At 54.8% G+C, this 21,892-nt stretch overlaps 2 protein-coding genes across 3 annotated transcripts; one reads left to right on the top strand and one right to left on the bottom strand.

Moving 5' to 3' along the window:
* Positions 1-1,261: 1,261 nt before the first annotated feature.
* On the top strand, positions 1,262-9,165 carry POLR2C (RNA polymerase II subunit C; the record flags this gene model as incomplete). The annotated part of the gene is made up of 9 exons (XM_079723888.1): positions 1,262-1,347; positions 1,531-1,580; positions 3,741-3,809; positions 3,952-4,004; positions 6,666-6,794; positions 7,238-7,289; positions 7,415-7,583; positions 7,729-7,803; positions 8,409-9,165. 9 exons carry the CDS (start codon positions 1,262-1,264, stop codon positions 8,551-8,553), a joined length of 828 nt encoding a protein of 275 aa, XP_079580014.1. The 3' UTR covers positions 8,554-9,165.
* A 120-nt stretch (positions 9,166-9,285) lies between these two features.
* Positions 9,286-16,725, bottom strand: DOK4 (docking protein 4). Of its 2 annotated transcripts, XM_079723887.1 has the most exons (8): positions 16,592-16,725; positions 12,915-13,022; positions 12,643-12,757; positions 12,265-12,384; positions 11,981-12,170; positions 11,139-11,277; positions 10,850-10,973; positions 9,286-10,732 (listed from the first exon to the last, which is right to left on the bottom strand). In XM_079723887.1, the coding sequence occupies exons 1-8, from the start codon at positions 16,655-16,657 to the stop codon at positions 10,614-10,616; spliced, it is 981 nt and encodes a 326-aa protein (XP_079580013.1). In that variant the 5' UTR covers positions 16,658-16,725; the 3' UTR covers positions 9,286-10,613. The 2 variants fall into 2 exon arrangements, with proteins under 2 accessions (XP_079580013.1, XP_079580012.1); XM_079723886.1 differs by having other exon boundaries at positions 9,286-10,973.
* Between the last annotated feature and the right edge of the window lie 5,167 nt (positions 16,726-21,892).

Raw genomic sequence — 21,892 nt, 5'->3', positions numbered from 1 at the left:
CTTCTTCTGCCCCCTAAATGTTGTCCCCTGCCAAGTTCTATTTTAGGGCTTCTCTGTATAAGCTGCTGTCACCTGGGAATTCCCTGGCGGTCCAGTGGTTAGGACTCTGCGCTTCCACTGCAGGGAGCATGGGTTCGATCCCTGGTTGGGGAACTAAGATCCCACAAGCCACACGGCTTGGCCAAAAAAAAAAAAGCTGCTGCCACCTTTTTGAAGCCCACTCTAACCTCTCTCTAGGCTGTTTAGGGGACTTTGGTAATTCTTTATTGAATGTTCAACCTATGAGACGCACACTGCCAGGCAATGGAGATGCAGGCACGAAGAACTCATACCTACTCACTGCAGCTACACAGAACTGTAGATGATATCAATACATTAAAGAGCATTGTATCTTCTTGCAGTTTCAGAAGTGCATGATCCAGACTTGGGGGGTGGAAGGGAAAGGGTATAAACCTATTGTTCAAGTATACTTTGCTAAAGTGTACGTTCATCCCTCGGTATCCATGGGGATTGGTTCCAGGACACCTGCTCCCCACCAAAACCTGTGAATGCTCAAGTCCCTTATGTGAAATGGTGTAGTATTTGCATATGACCTACACATGTCCTCCCATATAATTTAAATTATTTCTAGATTACTTAGAATACCTAATACAATGTTTAATGCTATGTAAATAGTTGTAAATACAATGTAAATGCTATATAAATAGTTGCTGGGCCTACAGCAAATTTGCTTTCTTGGAACTTTATGGAAATTTTTTTTTTTTTTTGATCATCAGTTGGTTGAATACACGGATTCAAAACCCTTGGATACGGAGGACCGACTGTACTTTTATTCTTCCATAAATGTATAGACTTCATTCTTTTAAAAAACGTTACTGTATTCCTATGTTTGTATATTTAATCAGGTCTCTGTCAATGGGCAAGTAGTTTTATCTTCTGCTACAGACTGCTGCAGTGAACATCCTTGTAGATGTATCTTTGCTTACAACTGCAAGTACTTCTGCAGTATGAATTCCTAGAAGTGTTACTGTTGAGTCAAGCGCGTGTGCATGTTTTGCCAAATCGCCCTCCAAATGGTTGAACCTGGTGCCCTTTAGAGAAGGGGGCGGGGGTGGGAAAAACGTTGGGCCTCCGAGCAGCAGGTGGCGTTCTGAGCGCCTCTCCGCCGAAGCGGCAAGGCCGCGCCGACCGACTTCCGGTGGCGGCGTTGGCGCAGGCGCAGTACAGCCGACGCTGGAGGCCGAGCGAGTGGTGGGTCGCGATGCCGTATGCCAACCAGCCTACTGTGCGGATCACGGAGCTCACCGACGAGAATGTCAAGTTCATAATCGAGAATACGGACCTGGCGTAAGGCTGCTGAGGGAAGAGGCTGGCGGCTCTGGAGAGCCGCGGGCCCCAGCCTAGGTGGGGCGGGGGTCATCTTTCCAGAACTGGCCCCCGGGCCAGGGCTTTTGCTTTGGGAACCGTGGGTCGCGGGGCCGGCCTGTCGAGGCTGCGGTGCCCACACGCCGCTTGGTTTTCATTCCTCAGGGTGGCAAATTCTATCCGGAGGGTCTTCATCGCTGAGGTGCCCATAATAGGTAAGCGACCCCCGCCTCGTTGCCAGGGCCACCAGATCTCCCCCCAACCCTCCCCATACCTTGGCGCTCCTGCCTCCAGCCTTGGTTTGGGCCGGGGATGGGGGCGCTGAGAGAACAGTAATGCTGCAGACTTGATTGGTCCCTCTGCCCTTGGCCACTCTGGTCACCTCCCTGGCTCCCACGGGCTATTTAGTTCCACTCTTCCACGTGCGTTGGTGGAGAGCACGGGTTCAGGAGTCTGTGGACTTGGGTTTGAATCCTGTTTTCACTTACTGTCTCTGTGAAATTTGGGCAAGTTATTAAACTGTGTGCTGCAGTTTCCTCTCTAACGTTCGGACACTAATAGTAGTTATCAGGGTGATGTCAAGTATTAAGGAGGTAATCTCTGTGCATGGTGTTCAGTGAGTGTCTAGTACCGGTAGATGTGAATCTGTTCCGTCAGCTGTATTTAGGGAGCATATAAGCCCCAGGCAGTGGAGCTAGGCACTGGGAACGCAGAGCTGTAAAGTACAGGGTTCCTGCCCTCCAAAGGCTCACAGTGAAGTTGCAGGGGAAAGATGAATTCACAGACAACCCAAATGCAAGACATACTTTTGGATCAGTTAAGGAGAAGCATAGCTACCGGGCCCTCGGCGCCTAGAAGAGGGAGAATCTGTTTCTGCTTTGGTTCCAGCCACTCCGCACTAGGTGTTCTACACGTTTACAGATAAACTACAAATATCTTCTGAGTGTCAGCTCAGAGAGTTTGGGTTAGGAAAAAGAAATGGAAGTCATAGTTGCTGCATCTAGTGTGCAAACTCCTAAGGAAATAAGCAGGCCAAATGATTGGTAAAGAAGAGAACGTTATAGTTTTTCCACCATTACCACCCCCAGAGACTTTTTCAACTCAGAGCTTGGAGGGCTGGTCCTCCTTCTCTGCCTAATCACTTCATGTCCCGGGGCCTTAGTTCCATCATGAGTAAAATGAGGGACTTGTGCTTTAGGATGCAGCCCTGACATTCTAAGTGCCACTTTTCCCACAAATAATATTGAGCACCTGCTGCATTCCAGGCCCCAGCTAGGAATACAGAAGTTAAGACATCTGAAGACCCTGCCCCAAGGAATTTTTGAAGCATGAGATAGAGACAAGACACACAAATATAACACAAGGCAAAATATGACAGGTGTTTTAAGAGAAGTCTGGTCAGAGTTCTGGGAGGGAGGAGCTTACAGGGACAGAGTGTTCGTCTCTGTATCATGGAGGGCAGGCAAGCCTTGGTTTATAAGAGGCTCAGAGGATTTTCAGCTGCACGGGAGAGGTTAAGGGCGTGCCGGTGGGAGGAAAGACGCAGAGGGAGGAAAGCTTGGCTCATGGTCCTTGTTTGCTTGGGTTGAGGAAGCAATAGGAAGCATAGGACAAAGCAGGTTGGGGCTAGGTCATGTCTGGTCCTCTTCTGACCTCCGTACCTAGTGTCCATGCCCCTCATTGGGCAATTGGGCTCCAGTGCCATTTGATTAATGAATTTAATTGTTTATGTGCAGGTGTTTATTTATGAATGAATGAGTGAGTGTGTGTTTAAGTCAGGCGTGTGTGACAGGTATAGTTCTTACCGGCCTACTAGCTCATTGCTGGTAGGGATTGGGTTGTATACTTAGTATGCCTCGCTCATTAAAGGATTCTGTAAGCATTAGTTGGTTGAGTGATAATAAAGTATTAAATTGAGTAATCTGAGTAATCTGGTCACTATATCATAAAATGAGATGTGGACCATAAGTCTGTGTTACTTCTGTGAGGTTTGTCTGACTTTCAGGTGCTCTTGGATTTGGTGTTGGCATGAATAGCAGATTTAAGTGCTTCCCACAGAAATACTCAGCTCAAAGAAACATGTTCCCACTCCCGTGGTATTCTCTAATAAGTCAGTGTTTTTTGGGTGGTACAGGGAACTCTCTGCATCAGATCCACCTGAGCAGGGAAGTAGGGTGTGTGTGGTTCTTGTTGAAACGCAGCTTCCTGGTCCCCACTCCAGAGCTGTGGAATCTGAGTCTCTGGCAGCCTGGCCAGGCCTCTGCAATTTCATAAGCATTAGATGATTTTTAAATCTGGAGAACGATTCCTCTTGTCTTTAGATGAATGTGGTGGCTAAACTACGTGTCTCCTTTTCTGCTTCCTTCATTCTTTAGCAATTGACTGGGTTCAGATTGATGCCAATTCCTCAGTCCTTCACGACGAGTTCATTGCTCACAGGCTTGGTGAGTGCTGGGTTTGGAGAGTTAAAGGGAGGGGGCTGTGCCGGTGTCAGAGGAGGAAGCCTCCTCACTCCCAGGGGGACTTCGGGGTTCTCCTTTTGGCTTGGCCCCTTGGCCTTCTTTAATGCGCTTTTCTGTCTTCCAGGATTAATTCCCCTCACAAGTGACGACATTGTGGACAAGCTGCAGTACTCGCGGGTATGCTGTGTGCTTGGGTGGAAGGTCGGAAGTGGGGGGAGGCAGGGAACCTTAGTTCTTACAGGGATTTTTCCCGACATCTTGCTTTCAGCTTTTAGAAAGACAATGTGGAGATGTTATCTAGAGCCCAAAGCAGGCATTGATTGGTCTTTGGTTCTGATGGGACCTCAGATCGGTTAGTCTCAAGGGGCATCGGGGAGTCTCATTAGCCAGCCACATAAGAGGGGGCATACTCCTGGATGCCCATTTATATGGAACATGTGGGGCTGTTCCTCTTCAGACTCTGCTTTCCAGAGCATCTCTTCCCAGGGACAGGGGCCTAGGAGGCTAAAGGAAGTCAACAGAAGGTTAGGGGGTGAGGACGAGGAGCAGAGGGAGTGAGAGCTGTCCCACCGAGCAGCGCCTGAGTGACTGGGGTGCTGGTGTCTGCAGCTTTATGCCTCACCCCGTAAGTTCTGCTAGTTAAACACCGCTCCCTTCCTCTAGGGCCAGGTTTGCACTTCCATGACATGTTAACAGGCTTAGAACTAGGGAGAGTGTAGGACAGGTTTAGGTTACCTGCATCCTTTCACCAGAGCTGCATTAGGTAACAGCTTGAGACTGTTCCTTCTTGATGGCTTTAGGTGATCCTGAATCAGTCCATTTTCTAATATTCCCGAGGGCACATCATTTTTATGGTGGCTAATTTGATATATTTTGTAAATTTCTCTGTGTTTTTTAAAAGAACTATTCAAGCACACAGCAAAGTGTGGAGCTAATATAACAAATAGGCATGCTCCCGCCAAACCAGTTGTCACATTTTAACATTTCACCATTTTGCTTCACATCTCCAGAGTCTGGTTTTGTTTTTTTTTTTAATGTTGGCTGCAGTGGATCTTCGCTGCTGCGTGCGGGCTTTCTGTAGTTGCAGTGAGCTGGGGCTACTCTTTGTTGTGGCGCACGGGCTTGGTTGCTCCGCGGCATGTGGTATCCTCCCAGACCAGGGATCGAACCCGTGTCCCCTGCATTGGCAGGCAGACTCCCAACCACTGTGCCACCAGGGAAGTCCCCAGAGTCTGTTTTTAAGAAATAAATCATCACATGTATTGGTGAAGACAGTTGTACAACCAGTTGAAGACCAGTTAGTCAGTATCTTATATGCATCCCCCATGATCTAACAGTTCCTTCCATTAAGTTTGTTTCTAGTATTGCATTTACTGAACAAAGATGGTATGGAATTTTTTGTTTGTTTTTTTTTCTGAAAATCTTCAGAAAAGTGAAAAGTAGAATAAATACTCATTGTCTTTTCACCTGTAATTTCCAGTTGTTGATATTTTGCTATATTTGCTTTGTGTTTCATATAGATGTGATTTTTGCTGAACCATCTGAAAGAACGTTGCAGAAATCATGACATTTCTCCCCCTAGCTACATCAGCATGCATGTCCTAAAAATAAGGATATTTTCCTACATAGCAACACTTATCATGCCTAGGAAAATTAGCCGTGATTTGTACCATCTATCTACAGTCTAAATTCAGATTTTCCTAGTTATCCTCAAAATGTCCTTAACTGTTTTTTTGCTTGGCTGCACCACGCGGCTTGCGGGATCTTAGTTCCCTGACCAGGGATTGAACCCGCTCCCGTGGCAGTGAAAGCAAGGAGTCCTAAGCACTGGACCGCCAGGGAATTCCCCTTAATTGTTTTTTGTTTGTGCGTCTGTCATTCATGCATTGCATTCAGTTGTTACACCTCTTTAGTCTCTTGATCTCTTGAACAGACTCCTCTCTTTTCATTTTTTTTTTTGAGGTTAAGTACCTTTTCATATTTTTGTCTTCCATTACATTTTGATTCTTTAATTTCATATTTGTGAGTGATTCAGTCTCAAGGGTCTAGGATGCCTTCCCGTCTCACCTGTGTGTGATTGCAGACTATCCAGGTATGGCCCCTAGATCTTCCTCCTTGTCTTGAAAACATCGAAAATAGGTTGGATTTTCCTCACTGGCCTGAGGGGGAGAACAGTTTGCTTGATTACATTCTAGTAACTCTCTTCTTGCCTGAAGTTAAACGGTAGCAGCTAATCTCTAATACGGGAGTGTTTCAAGAATCAGTTTAAAGAATGGCAAACTTGAGAATTACTGAAGCCAAGTGATGCTTACATCGTGGCAGTCTCTTACACTCTTCTCTGCTTTTGTGAAAAAATTTCCGTATGAAATTTTTTAAGAAAAGGTCAGTAGTCTGGAATTTAAAATGTACTTTTTTCTCTTGTTCCCTGGATTATTTTATTTTAAATGGTAATTGCATTCCCAGGCTAGTCCACTTAGCTCAGGGGATGCTGAACTATGCAGTGTGAAAGCCTCTTCCCTCTTACCGCCTTGGTTCTCTGAGAAAGAGCACTCCGAGGGCAGGGTGAGATGTTAGTGTGTCTCCCAGTGGTGGCCTGGCAGCGAGGGGTGGGAAGGACATGTGGATGCCAGCGTATAGGTGGTCTCTGAGCTGGGACGCACCTGCCGTTGAGCAGCCTGAGAGTGGTGTGCAGCTGGACACAGCCCACGAGAGCCTGGAGGCTGTGATCCACCCTCTCCCAGATGAAGAACCTTAAGGAACAGGGTATTAGAAGTGGGGAGCCAAGCCAGGATTCGCTGTCTCTCCGCAGACTCACTCCTGCCTCTCTTCCTGCCTCAGGACTGTACGTGTGAAGAGTTCTGCCCCGAGTGCTCGGTGGAGTTCACCCTCGACGTGCGGTGCAACGAAGACCAGACGCGTCACGTCACGTCTCGAGACCTCATCTCCAACAGCCCCCGGGTCATTCCGGTCAGGAACGCCCTCCCTACTCAGGACCTTTGCTCTTCTGGCTCCAAGTGGGCCAGATTGGGGTGGATTCTTATAAGACACCGATTTTCCCTGGGTTACCCTCTGCATTAACCTAAGCCTGATGCCTAGAAGTGCTAATAATTCTGGACTCTTGCCAGCGTGGGCAGAAGCATTGGTGCTGTGGGCCCTGTCCCCTAAGGACCCTTTTAAAGGCCATGGTACTGTTTTGACTGGGGAGGTTGTCACAAAGCCATGAGGTAGGGGTTAGAGGCCAGTAACCAGCACAGACGGGGTCCTAGTAGGCACTTCTACCACCACCTCCTCAGGTATCCTTTCCTCGGCTCGGCAGGTTGTGGTCTGGAGGTGCCGGGAGGTGGGTGGCAGAAGGGGTGCGTGGGGAGATGCGCAGCAGCTAATAAGTGCCTCCGTCTGGGCCCCTACAGGTGACATCCCGGAGCCGAGATAATGACCCCAACGACTACGTGGAGCAGGATGGTAAGGGCCCGAGGGGCGGAGACCAGACCCAGTCTCGCACTGCCCGGCCCTCCAGTGGCGCTGCAGGTCAGACCGCGGAGAGCCGTGCCTCTGCTGGCCCTCGACTGACTCACATCTCCCCACAGACATTCTCATCGTCAAGCTGAGAAAGGGCCAGGAGCTGAGGCTTCGAGCTTATGCCAAAAAGGGCTTTGGCAAGGAACACGCCAAGTGGAACCCGACTGCAGGCGTGGCTTTTGAATACGATCCCGACAATGCCCTGAGGCACACGGTGTACCCCAAGCCGGAGGAGTGGTATGTTCCTGCTGGGAGTGAAGGCAGGCAGGGTGGGCGGGTGTGGAAATGGCTCCTGGTGACCGAGATGGGGCAGCCTCACTATGAGACACGGGTGCCCTCAAAGCGGCAGTAGCAACCTGGGCTGATCTGTGTTTGACCTCAGGCCAAAGAGTGAGTACTCAGAGCTGGACGAGGATGAGTCGCAGGCGCCGTACGACCCCAACGGCAAGCCAGAGAGGTAAGAGCCTGGTCTGGCACTTGACTTGAAGGTAACGTGTGTAAGGACGTACAGTTCTGATGCAGCCTCTGAGTTAGGGAGACCCTTTCCCGCCCATCCCAGTTCCCCTCAGCTGAGGAGGGGCTGGTAACTGCTGAACCCACGGTATGTGCACATCCAGGCAGATTATCATCCCCCCTTTGGTCGCTGGGGGGAAGGGGGGCCCTCCAGTTATCCAGACTGTTCCTAGTCTGATTTTTCAGCTCCCAAAGAAAGATAAACCTAGGATCAAACCTAGGGCCCAAAACTGACCAGAGCCTTCTAGTGACGAACATGAAAATGGTGGAGCAGGTGACACTGCTTGCTTATCTTTCTCTTTCCCCTCAGTGTAGAATACATCCATACACAGGTGTTTTGAGATTTTTTTTTGTTAGCCGTGGCCTCCTCGAGGTCCTGCAAAGTGCCCTGGGACCACTGTTTGTAAGAGGTTGGATGGAGGTCAACCCTAGGGCAAGGTCGAGTTCATGGGGAGAAAGGAGTCAGGACCCAGGAGCGAGGCGGGCCTGTGGCCATGGCTCAGGCCGGCCTGCCTCATGGAGGGCTCTCACCAGACTCTTGCCTCTCAGGTTTTACTACAACGTGGAGTCCTGTGGCTCTCTGCGCCCTGAAACCATTGTCCTGTCAGCCCTGTCTGGATTAAAGAAGAAGCTGAGTGATTTACAGACCCAGTTAAGCCACGAGATCCAGAGTGATGTCCTGACCATAAACTAGCTGCAGCTCACCTGTATCAGCAGCACAGCAGTTGAATTTTAGGTCTCTCCTGAGACTCCAGATTTTGGCTCCTGGGGACTGGACAGCTGTTGCTCAAGCTTCCTGGCAAGCCTTCAGTACCAATTAGAAAGGTAGCAGCGGGGAAGGGTAGGTCCATCCCAGCCTTGCGCAGTCACAGATTACCAGGGCCAGCACTGCTGTTGGAGGCAGGACGGTCCCTTCCTAGACATTTAGCATCCCCGGCCCTGCCTGCTGATGGGCAGTAGTGCTGCCGGGAACATCCCTTCTGCCTTGTATCTCAGTGTGCCTCAGGGGGCCACGGCGTTCCCCTGTTGAGAACCACTGAGCTGAACTCTCATCTTTTGGGTATTTCAGTTCTTTACTTCAGATCCTTTCTGTTCACAAGTTGGAATGTTCACTGTTGTACCTTAGGCTTCTGTGTTAGCGCTGAATCTAGAACCCTCACTCAGGCTCCTGCCAGCCCTTCCAGTCCCTGCCCCGGCCAGCCTACTGGTTCTTCACTCAAATTCCCAGATGTCCCTAATCTGAGAATCCTGTGAGAGTAGTGTTAGGCCCAGGCTATCCCCCTCTTCCCGCCAGTAAGCCTTGTATTTTGTTCTCTACCCATGAGTTTTGAACGTCACCAGCAGTGGCCAGGGGCAGCCTGGCAGGGGCAGCCTGGAGAAAACCAGAGATCTAGTACAAAAAGGAAGGGTTATTTATTAACAGTAGTTGTCTTTTAAAGTTTTTATTTTTGGCAATAAAGAGCAAAACGTACGTAATCGCCTTCATGCGTCATCGTGCCACTAACCAAGCCAGCCAGCTCTGCCTCCCCTCCGTGGCCTTTGGGCTCCCTTCTTCAGGCTAGCTTATTCCTCTGGGTGGTCATTCCCTGGGTCAGGGTCAGAGCTGAGCGGGCTGTGGCCACCTCCCGGGCTCCGGTGCTCTGTCGGAGGGGGCCTCTTGCTTTATCATCCTCCTGCCACGACTTGAATAATGGTTATTTACAAGAAGGTCTGTTCCCTCAAATCAGAACCCTAAAATATTAAAAACAACCCAACACACACGCAACCAAAGGTTTGATGTGAGTAAAAAGATAGCCCTTCTGCACGGTCGTCAGTAAATACCAGCACTAGAAAATCAGTTGCTTTAATTGCATTTCAGCAGGGAGCCCAGCACCATATGGAGGAGGAAATGGGGGGTGGGGGTTGTCTTGGCTTCTGAGCACATTGGCTGCCGGAGGGAGGCCAGACAGGGCAGAGGGGCTCCCTCTGTGGGAGCACTGCCCACGCAGTCCTCCTGCTTGGCCGGCCTGGCCCGGGGGCAGGAAAGTGCCCGGGACTGGCTATCCTCCCCGGGCCGAGGTTACCAGCACCCCCCACCCCCAGGGCGTCTCCTCAGCCTGCTAAGCACGAAGGAGTCTGGGCAGAAACCATTTTCAAGCCAGATTTTTCACCTGAGGTGTCAACCAGATGTCACCTCTGCTGAAAACTCCAAGTGCAAGGCTACCAAGTGGCACAGTGTAAGTTCGGATCCTTCCTGTGCCACTCTAGGCCCAGAGGGACTGAGAAGCCACCTGCTGTCTCCGCCCCTGGGCTGCTTGGGAAAAGCCAGCAGCCAGCGCAGCAACCGGGAGTGTTTAGTGTCTCCCTCCTCTGGCCCTGGCAGCTCAGGTCCTGGCAGCAGGAGGGCTGGTACCATGGGGGACAGGGAAACCGCTGCCCTCACATTCAAAACAGCCTTGACTGTGGCCTGGTCATGGGATTAAAAAATGTGTATGTGGTGGCAGGGAGGGTCAGAGGGGGAATCTTATTAATATAGAATACATCATAAGCCATATATATTAAAATCATTAACAGTATATAGTCCCATGGTAGCTCCAGCCCCTCACACATGCTCAGGTGGCATGGCCAGCCCTTTGCCTTGGTCCAGTCTCACCCTCAGGGGCAAAGAAGGGACCACTTGCTCCCTTTCCCCAGGCTCTTGGCCCACAGCCCCTCCATGCCGTCCACGGTACGCTGCAGGCAGCCCCAGTGGTCATCTGCGTGCCAGCTCTGCCGTCACTGGGAAGGGGCCTTGGCCTCACTGCTGTCCCCCTGGCTGGGCTTTGGCTTTAGCAGGATGAATCTGTTGAGGAGGTCCGTTTCTGAGCTGGCCTGGGCCGTCCCATACCCCTCACCTGTGGACACAGAGGCAGGCTGAGGCCTTGGGCCTGGGACAGAAGGCCCCTGCCCAATATGCCTTGTCCTCCACAGAGCCTCCTGGCCGGTGGGGGTGGGGCCCAGCAGTGACTCACCGGCATAGCTGGAGGTCTCAGCGATGTTCTGGGAACCTGTGATGTGGTGCCAGTAGGCACTGCGGGGCAGCATGGTAGTGGGCGTGCAGGGGTATGAGTAATGTTCCGTGCCCTTGTTCAGCAACTGTGGGGCAGAGAAGGGTCAGTGGCCAAGCCCAGAGCAGCCAGCCCAAGACCCTGCCTGCCTCTCCCGGACACACCAGCTGGAGATAGCTGCCACTCCCCCGGCCCCCGTCCCGCCCACCCGCCAGCCTCCCCCTACCCTGGACCGAGACACGCACTGCCTCACCCTCACATTCTTCTCCATTTCCAGCAGGACCCTCTTGTGCTGCTCGGCGATGGCCAGGGTGGCACTGTGGACCCGCTGGTAAATCTGTTCCCCCTCCTGCGTCTGGAAGGTGTAGAGCCCTTCCCCGGCGTCACACATCCTGGGGACACAAGTAGCACCGAGAGCCAGGCGGTGGGTATGCCCCCGTGTGTGTGCACACGCACAGTCAGGCTCTCGTCCGGGAACAGGCAGGGCTGTCATCTGAGGGTCTGACCACCCAGCTCAAACATGCTGAACATTTTCCATGTGCCAGGTGGGGGTCTAAACGCTTTACAAGGATTAATCCATTCCATTTTCCCCACCACCCCCACTCTGGTCTGTGTGCTAGCTACTACAGTTTCCTCTTTATTATAATTTTTCTCAAGCCATTTTACAGATGAGGAAACTGAGGCATTCAGAAGGTAACAACGAAAGTTACACGGTGGATTATACAGAATTTGAGTCTAGGCAAGCTGCCCCAGGGTTCAAGCTATACCCAGTCCTTACCATAACCCAGTCTACGAGGTTAGGTACTTTTATTATCCCCTATTTGACAGAGGAGGAAACTGAGACTCAGGTCCACAATCACAGAGCTAGTCAATGCCAGTGCCAGCATCTGATTAGGGCCCGAGCAGTCTGACTTGGTAAACAGCTTCACTTGACCTACCTGCTGTGAGTCTCAATTTCTTCATCTGTAAAATGGGTTCCCCTTCAGCATGCTATGCTGATAAATAACTTAAGCTTCCAGCACAGTGCCCGGAACAAGTGAATGGCAGCTACCATCATGACCACGGTTGGACGGCGGGGAGGCGAGTGGGTCCTACCGGCCAGCCTCGAAGGTAAAGCGTGTGGCATCCCGGCCATAGCGGCGCAGTGAGCAGAGGGGCCACGAGACGAGCTTCACGCGGGGGTTGTGTATGTCCCAGAGGTAGATGTTTTCGTGGGTGATCTGCAGCTTGCACTCGCCATACACATCCAGGTTGGGGCAGGGCAGCAGGAAGACGTTGAAGCGATCTGGATGGGAGTGGACAAGTGGGCCTGGAGCTTTGTAGGGGGCCGGGGGGGAGTCTCCCTCTCACCCCCACCCCGTGCCAGCGCCAGGCCTCACCTGTCTGCTCACACTGCACTCCTGGGGCCAGGAGGTCCGGCTCTCCCAGACTGATGTCGTTGAGCCTCGACCCCAGGCACTCCACAGAGAGAGTCTTGTACCACTCCTCTGCCTCCAGCTCTGGAGAAGATAGTCCCTCATCGTGCTGCCAGCTCAGGGGCCCGCAGCAACCCACCCCATCTGCTTCAGCCGGAGTTATCCCAGCCCGCCAGGCAGAGAGGGCAAGGCCAGCGGGTTCTGCGTGCGTGCCCCACCTCATCCTGGGGCTGCTCCCTCAAAGGTGCCCTCCACCCACACACATCATACCCAGGCAGAGCCTTTGCTCTGCCTACCAACTGGACCTTGACCGGCCCACAGCCTGCAGCCGCGTCCCCTCACCTGAGTCGCAGGTGAAGGTGCGTGCTGAGTCGTCGGTGAATATGATGGCCACTGCCTGTCTCTTGGTCTCCTTGGGGAGCCGTGTGACACACTTGACATTGCTGATCTCTGTCACCTGGAACAGCATCCACAAGGTACTCGGCCAGGTTGAAGCACCTCCCTCTGCATCCCCCACGGCTCTGCCACCCCCAGGAGGGTCTCTTGGCCCTCAGGACTCTGAATAAATCATCACTGCTTACAGGTTGGGAGAGCTAGGGCCCAGGCCCCCTAACCTTGGGGCAGCCTCGGAGGCACACTGACTTCTCATCTGGATACTTCTCCAGCCGCTGGGGCCCCTTGCTGGAGGATTTCCGGAACACCAGCCAGCACCTCCGGTAGATCTGTGGGACAAGATGGCAGGGGGATCAGACCCCGGACCACTCCCAAAGCAGCCAGTGACCCTGGAGTTACCCCCGCCTACCACAGCGGGCAGGGCCGCACAGCCTTCCAGGGAGCTCAGGCCCAGGAGACCTGGGGACAGCTGACACCAGCATGACACCAGCATGACACCCTGCCCTGGGGAAGAGGCCCCTCCCCGAATTGAAGTCAGTCATTTCGTGGCTGGCTCTGAAAGGCTGTTCCATAAAGGGTGCTCCTGAGTTACTGTTTCCTATGAGCTCAGCTCTGGGTTTAACGTAAGTAGCCGACATTTATTGAGTGCTTCCTATTTGTACTTTTTGTTATTAGCACTCTTCACATTTAATCTCAGGGTCACTCTTGAGGTCGCTTCTCTTATCATCTCCACTTTATAGACAGGGAATGAGGCACCCAAAAATTGAGTAACAGCTAATGAATGGTAGAGCTGGTATTTAAAACAGGCTGCCTAGAACCAGGGCTGTCCTGGGACCCCGCTGCGCTAAGGTTCTGTCCAGGGCCCCAGGAGCACCCGCCACGACAGAGGAGCGCTGCGGGGACAGGGATTAGGCCCTGGCCCGGTCCCAGCCAGCACAGCACCGTGGCCCTTGTTCTTAGAGCCGGGGGAGGGCTCTTGATGTGGGTAACACCCCCTCTTGTCTCTAGGACCTTTCACTGACCCTCTCTTTTCATTCTCTGACCAACCCTGGAGTGTAGGGAATCAGGGTTAGTTCCCTGTTCCAGCTGGGAAACCAGAGGCTCTCAGAGGTCAAGGGGCAGAACCAAGAAACTGGGGTTACCCCAGAGCACGGTGCCTTCCCGGGCAAGGTTCCTTCCTTGTCCCAACCGCTGCCCGTACCTAAATCCACCCAAATTCTCTGTAGCTTCACGGACTCCATCCAAGAGGCAAAAGCCAGGGAGCAGGAAGCCAACCACTCTCCGGGGCTAAGGGGCAAACTGGCTTGTCAGACAACCCCCCCACAAAGGGGTGGCCCTAGCCACCTGCCTGGGCTGCTGACTCTTCCTCCCATGGCCTCCTCCCTCCCACCTTAGGCTCTCTTCCAGCCCAAAGTCTGGCTGGGATGTACCTACTCTTTCAGCAAGCACTCCAGAAGCCTGGCAGAGCCATTCCCCAGGAATCTCCAGTGCTCCTCTCACTGGCAAACAGTGGGGAGACTGAGGGGCCCAGAGCAGAGGAGGCGAAGGGGCCTCTGGGCCACAGGCTCAAGCCCCCTCCCCTTCTCTGCCCTGCTGTGTGGGTACCAGGTCCTCAGCAGGCAGGATCCCAGGGTGCAGTGGGCTCAGGCAGTCCCCATCCCAAGAAGCTACTCACAACCAGGCTATTTCTGGCCCCTGAGACTAGGAGACACGTCTGTCCCTGCCCCCATGACCCTGGCTCAGCCCCTGGTCTATCCACCTAAACCCCAGCAGGCCTCAGCTCTCAGCTGGGGAGCTCCTTTAGGGCAGAGACTATATTTTATTCTCAGAATCCTCACATCCCAGTCGCCTCGTTAACAGATCTCTGCTGAACAAGTGAATGATCATATGAAGGGACCGTGAATGAATGGATGGATGGATGGATGAATGAATGCACGAATGCTGCCGACCCAGATATGCCCTGCCAGGATGGGCTCCATGCCGTCTGCAGAGGCAGGGGCAGAAGTCCTGGGGGCCTGAGCACTCCGGTTGCCTGGTTACAGGACACACACACACACACACACACACACACGCAGCACGCACACACAGAGCCCCAGGGAGCCACTGCGCTCAAGAGCCCTCCTTCCCCACTTCTCATAGGTCTTTGATCAGCGCTTCAGAAACACTCTGCCAGAGCTCTGCCTTGGGAGGAAAGCCCTGGCAGGTAGGACGATCTGCTCCTGATCTCTTCCAGCCCTTCCCCGCTCACCTCTGTGGGCTGAGGCAAGAATGGCTGACCCGGGACAAGAGCAGCTGGGTGGCCGCAGCCCCTCACAGCAGGTCTGCAGGGGGAAGCTGACTTCCCTGAGTGCGGGCGATTCCAGACTGGGCCTGGCCACGCCCCAGCCCCTAAACCCTCCCCCTGACTGTGCCCACCATGGGTTCCCAGGCCTGCCCCTGGAACAGGCCTGGTTCTGAGCCCAAGCGGCCGCCCCCAGTGGCTTGCCTTCCTGGGAAGCTCTGCTCTGGACAGGGCCGCAGCCCAGCTGGCCCCTGGGGACCTGACAGGTCTGGACCCTCAGGAACGAGTCGCCACACTAGAACCTGGGCTCCCACCCCCTTGCCTCCCCACCTCAGCCTTAGTTCTTCTCCTTGTTCTGTGCGCAAAGTGGGCTCAATCCTTCTCTCAGGGCAAGAACAAGGTGGCCGATGGCCACCACGGCCCAGGTTGGGATACAGTCCAAATCCAGTTCAGATCCCAAACATGCCCACCAGCTAAGCGGCCGCCTCCTGCCCGGACAGAAGAGCCTCCCGCAGGGGCCCTGGGGGTGAGGGCACAGGAGGGGAAGGAGGTGCAGGAACCGCCCTCTTCCAAGGCCAGTCCTGCCCTGTCTGGTTCGCAGGCCGGGAAGCTGAGTGTCAGAGCCCTGCTCCGCCCCCACCCCACTCGGCTGAGCCAGGAAGCCTTGAGCGGTGGGATCCCCCCACCCCATCAAGGCCATGGGGGAGGGGGGAACGGAAGGGCAGGGGACCCAGGTAAAACACGAGACTTGGGCCACCTCAGTCACCAGGGTTTGCTTTCTCCCGGGGAGGCCCCTCACTGGAGGAGGGAGGAGGGTCCGGGAATAAAGGCCGCTCTCGGGACAATCCCATCAAGATTATTAAATTGGTCCCCGGGGCCCCTGCTCATGCCTTTTGGGGGGTTTCCAGCAGTACGGGGTGGGGAGAGGGTGCACACGCAGCAGAGGTGTGTCTGGGGCCTCATCTCCACAGGCCCTCCAAGCCCCCAGCCACCTCCAACACCTGGGAGGGAAGCAGCCTGTCCCAGGGCCACGGGCCATCCGGCCCAGCCAGGTTCTCTCTCATAAACCACGTAAACGCCGGCTTCTGCACCCCTCCCACCACTGCCCTCCCCCCAGCAACCAACCACTCTCCTTCTCAAATGCTTTTTTTAACTGGAAAAGCAACCACCAAAGATAAATAAATAAACGCCCCTACACAGAAAGCAATGGGAAGCAGGGGAGATGAGGTGCTTAAAAGCAAAGAGGCCAGGAGAGGGGAGGGAGGAAACGAGGAGGTGATGGCAGGGGGAAGTGAGAAGCCCGTCTCAGCTCGGACACAGCCCGGCATTTCCAGCCGCTGCCCTGGCGACAACTTCAGCAACAGCAGGGGAGCCGCCTGCCCAGCGGCTGCCACCGCTGGCCCAGCCGCTGGGATGCCAGCCAGCCAGCCAGCCCGGCTGGGGCGGGAGCTGCAGCAGGCAGAGCCGGGCCCAGGCACATGCCGGGCAGCCCGCTGGCCAGGAGCCTCGAGACCAGCAATGCACGATGCCGGGCCACAGGCGGGCAGCCGCGCACCCCAGACATGCCACCAGGTGCCAGACCAAGTTCCTTGGCAGGGCCCCCTGGAGGAGGCTCACCCCAAGCTTCCTGCTCTTCATCTTCACGTAGCCCTGCTTGACGATGTCGTTGAAATTGGTCGCCATGGTTTCTCCACCGTCTTTGAGGCTCTGGCCGGCCCAGGCGAGGGAAGGGATGCCCAGGTGGCCTCGGTTTCCTGGCTCCTCCGATCACCTGTTCGAGATACTCCGTCGGGGCTGCCTCAGCATTGTTCTAGCAGCTCCTTCTCCCGGAGCCTGCTGGAAGTAAAACTGACAGGGAGATTACACAGTGACATCTTTCTCTTCCCCTGGCTGTCTCGCTCTTTCTTCCTTCCTCTTCCCACACTCCTCCCTCCCTGCCTCCCTCAGCCCGCCCTTCTTCCTTCCCTTCCCTCCCCACCCCAGGACGACAGAACCATTCAGGAAAACCGAGGTGGAGGCAGCTACGAGGAAAATGGTCCAGCCCAGTCCCCTCCCTCACGGCTGGGGCTGGCGGTTAACCCCTTCCTGGGAGGACTGGCTCCGGCTCCTGCTGTGGAGGTGCGGGCAGAGGAAAGGAGGTGGCCCCGAGCTGCTGTCGGGCCCTATCTCCTGCTACAACTTAGGGGTAAACTTAGAGCAAGCCCCCCTCCCGTGCACAGGAGCCTCCATGCGGGAAAGCCTTCCCAGAGATGGGGCTCTTGGGAGATGGCACAGATTCTGGGACTCATGCTCCCCGAGGTTAGACAACTTGCCTTGTCAGTCTCAGCAGACTCCCCAATCCCTCTACCCTACCCCGTTCTATACCTGGTTCTCCTCAGCTCCAGGCAAGAGGCTGAGAATCGTCACCTCAAGCCCACTCAGGCCCTGCTCTCTGCCCCTGGAACTCTTCAGCAGCTCGTCTGGGTGCTGCTTCCTGGGTGGGAGGGCAGAGTCCAGTGGGGCGGGCTCTCAGATAAGCCTGAGGAATGTGCTGGGCAGACTGGAGGTGGCCACTGTGGAAGCAGTCACCTCGCCCTGGCGCTGGGAAGGTCGGGCTGGTCTGTGAGGGCACTGGGTCTGGCCAGGACTTGCGGTGCCCCACATCCTGAGCACAGGCAGGAGTTAATTACATGGAGAACTAGCAATCACCTGGGCTTGGGGCAGAGGACAAAGCTGGACCACACTGAGGGGCACCGAGGGGCAGTCAATATGCATCGGGAAAAGGGGTGCCGTCAGCTGCTCTCAGAATCAGGCAGATTACCAGATAACGAAGACTCAGACTTAGTGGGGAGGTGTCTCAGTGATGACCCAGTCCAACATCCATTCTACATCATTTTACAGTTGGGGAAAAGAAAGCTGCCCAGAAGGGATGAGCAGCACGGCCAAGGTCACACAGCAAGCCCATGGTTCAGCCAGGGACAAATAAGTTCCGGAGTGGGTGATGGAGGCAGGCCTGGGGGTGGAATGCCCTGCCACATGGCTCTGGCTGCCTGCCACCACCTAAGCCTTCCCTGCCATCCAGGCTCAGAGGCAGGGCTGTGCCAGCAACATGGCCCCCCGTGTCTCCAGGATCGCTGGGTGGGAACGGAGCAGCATTTCTGGGGTCAGCTGGGCATCTGTGCTGCCAGGACAGGGCCCTGGGGCAAGTATCCTGCTGGAGCAGCCAGCAGCCTGGCATTAATTAATCTTCTGGAGGCCTGTCGAGTCCCTAACAAGGAATAGATGTGACTACCCCAGTGAGCACACGAAAATAGGCAGAGGGACAGAGACGGTAGTGCTCCCTATGCCCCTTGTACCCCAAGAGCCTCTTCAGCACCCCTCAGTGGCCTCCCTGCCCATCCACTCGCTCTCTCCCAGCTCCCTGGGGGCCAAGACCCTTCCACACCCAAGTGGTCTGCTTTCCTCCTATAAGGTCTAGCGTGGGGTCCCCTCCCTAGCACTGACCCCTAACATCCTTGCCATACCTGGGCGCTGGCACTCAGAGAAGAGTAAGTTTTCCCAGCTCTGTCTCTACCGCCTGGGGCTGCCTTGTCCCCACAGCGAGGACCAGCTCCGTAAAAGCCCCCTCCAAGATGCCAGCTGGCTGGCTACTGGCTGAGGGTCCACAGCATGGAAGGCCCCTTTCAGAACACACCTACAGCAAACACGGGGCCCCTGGGTTCATCCAAGGCAGCCATAGATGTGGCTCAGCCAGGAACATGAATCGAACTGGCAGGTGGTCCTGCGTAAGCCACTTAACTCCTCAGCGCCTCAATTTCCCCATTAGTTAAAAAAAAAAATGAGGATAAATCCACCTATTTTAAATGAGGAAATGAATCTATGAGGCACCTGCCTGCCCACGTTGGACCCAGAGCTTCTGCTTTGAAAACCCCAAGGGCTGTTTTTATTGCGAGAGCTGCTGCCCAGCCGAGGGCTGTGAAAGCACCCTAACCCACCTTCCAGCTGCCCAGGGCAGGCCTGCTCCTTCCTGGCTCCACCAGTTACCTTCTCAGCAGCACCCCTTGAGTGGCTGCCGTCACCAAGCTCTCAGGAGCACCTGTGCCATGTCTGTCCACAGTCCCACACCCCATGCCCTAGAAATAAACCCACAGAGACAAACCACTGGGAAGAGCAACCTTCCAGGGGAAGCCTGGGTGTCAAAGGGCCTGGCAGCCCACACTGGCCTGGAGTCACAGGTGGTGCTGATCTTACTCAGTCGCTAATGAATATGCAAGAGCAAGACCCACGCTGGGGCCCAAAGTGGCAGGGCAAAGGGGAGCCGGGGAGGAGGGAGAGAGGGGGAAGAGCCAACAGGTAGACTCACAAATTTGATGGGCAATGGGAACAGGTGAGAGGGGGCACCCCGAGCCAACCCATGCCCCAAAGGGACTGCACTGTGTTAAGCAACAGAAGTGGCCCCAGGCTGAGCCTGTGCGGACCCAATGAGGCATCAAGGGATGGAGAGCAGCTGAGCTCAGCAGGCCAGGAACTGGGAAGGCAGCCCCCGCCCTGCGGCACCTGGGGCCACTTTCCCCATCACTCCTCAACACCCACCAATTCTGCCTCTCACGAGCCTAGAGCAGGGGAAAAGGCCCCGCTAACTGGAGAGGGCCTGTGGTCTCAGGTGTGCAAGGTCAGCTCTGAGCACCCAGAGGGGCTACACAGGACGCCCAGCAGCCCCCTCAGCACTGCGGTAGGGAGCAGGCACCCCCGTTCCTCCTCCCAACCTGGCATCGAAGCAGCTGCTCAACCAGAGGTCGTCCCGCCCTGGCCCAGGTCACCGCTGGCTCCTCCAGAAAGAGGAGGGGCACGAGACTCCCTGGTGCCCAGCAGAGAGGCGGGGAGCGGCCCCCTGCTCACCTGCCCCATGCGGCAGCCGTCTAAGCACACCCCTCCCTGCACCTCGATTCTGCCTGGAGGCTTTGGCTCCAGAACAAACGCTACCCGCTGCTGTTGGCAACCAATGACTGAGCGGGAGCGGCTGCCTGCCCGGCTGGGCCTCCCCACCCCATGACAGATCGGATCTTATCAGGGCTTCAGGGACAGCCCTACCTGGACACTTGGACACCGTCTCACTGACGGCTCGCTGTCTCCACCCCCCGCAAAGATCCCATTGGCGGGACTCTCTCCGGCATGAGGGACATTTCCCATCAACTGCCTGGTCCTCTCTACCCCTGTGTGATTATTATCAGGGGCCAGGAGGAGGTCATCCCCTCCCCAGACGGCCCCACCCCTGACCTCCACCCATGCAAATCCCCACAAGCAACCACCACGTGAAACACTGCAGGTCCCAAGATGGGTGGCAAAGACAGATCAAAAACCAACGGCGGGGGGTGGATTCCCTGGTGGCGCAGTGGTTAAGAATCTGCCTGCCAATGCTGGGTAAACGGGTTCGAGCCCTGGTCCGGGAAGATCCCACATGCTGTGGAGCAAATAAGCCCATGAGCCATAATTACTGAGCCTGTGCTCTAGAGCCCGAGCTCCACAATAAGAGAAGCCACCGCAATGAGAAGCCCGTGCACCGCAACGAAGAGTAGCCCCCGCTCAACGCAACTAGAGAAAGCCGCACACAGCAATGAAGACCCAATGCACCCAAAAATAAATAATAAATTAATTAATTATTTAAAAAAAAAACCAACTGGGCGGAGAAGACTGGCGGGAGGAGAGGACATCTGAACAGCCCTCCAGTTAGGAAAGTGGTGCTGTCTCCACACCAATGCCACTCCGCTCTCTCCAGGATGCCTGCCCACCCGTCCAGCCTCATCTACCCCGGGGTTGGCCTTCTTTCTGTTCTTCAACATGCCTAACTCCTACCCACGCAGGATCACTGCACTTGCTGTTCCCTGCCTAAAACTCTGTTCCCTCAGATGGTCCAAGGTTCATTCTACTGCATCATTCTGCATCATTCAGGTTTCAGCTCAAAGACCGTCACTTCAGAGAGGTCTTCCCAGACCACGCTGGCCAAAGGAGCTCCCCAGTCAGCCTCTATCGCAACACCCAGTTTCACTGTCCCCACATATCACTATAGGGTTTGCCTCTTCATCTGCTGATTTGCTACTCGGCCACTCCCTGTCTCCTACAGCGCCCTAGAATGTCAGCTTCCTGATGGCTAGGTCGTGTCTGTCTAGTTAATGGCTCCATCCCAGCAGCTAGAATGGTGCCTAGTGTGGCATAGGTGCTCGGTATTTGGGGACTGAAAACATAATTATTTCCAGGACTTGTTCTCCTCATCCTTTCTCCCACCACCATCAATATCCACCTGGTCAGACCCAGCTCAACTTCCAGAGATGTGTGAGCAGCAGTGGGTTCCCATCTCCCTGGGCCCCAGACCCACAGTTTGGTTCAAAGCTGATCCGGGGAGGAGACAGCACTGCTGACACTGTGTCCAGGCCTGGCCAGGTGGCCCCACCTTGGCCCCGGTTGTTGGATGAGGTCATGCCCAGCTCTGCTGCCCTGACTGAGAGGGAAGAGCTAGAAGTAGCCAGTGCCCAGGCTCAGAGGGGCAGGCAACTGGGCGGGAGGGGGCACAGCTCCTGAGACCCATCCCAGGTGGGGGACAGGAATGGCCTGCACTGGAGCCACATCCCCTGAAAGGGGCAAGAAAGGAATCTGCACTAAATAAATAAGCCCAGCCTCGAACTGCTGCTGTGAATCCTGCCAGGCTTGTCACTGCCCTTGACTCTCAGCCCCCTACACCCGAAACGCCCCATCCAAGTCTCCTGGCAACTGTCACGCACCCACGGCTGGGGACAGGGAGACTGCACAGAGGCCCTGCTCTGCCCACATTACCCAGGTGCCCAGGCTCCGCTCGTGCCCCTCTGCAGTGACAGAAAGCATTTAACTGGAAGCAGGGCTTTGGGTGTCCTGGGAGAGAAAGTGGACAGGACCCCAGAACCAGGT

This window comes from Hyperoodon ampullatus (assembly GCF_949752795.1).
Source record: "Hyperoodon ampullatus genome assembly, chromosome: 18".
Classification (NCBI taxonomy): Eukaryota; Metazoa; Chordata; class Mammalia; order Artiodactyla; family Ziphiidae; genus Hyperoodon; species Hyperoodon ampullatus.
Note: the sequence above shows the minus strand (reverse complement) of the source record. Positions and strands in the feature narration are given on the sequence as shown.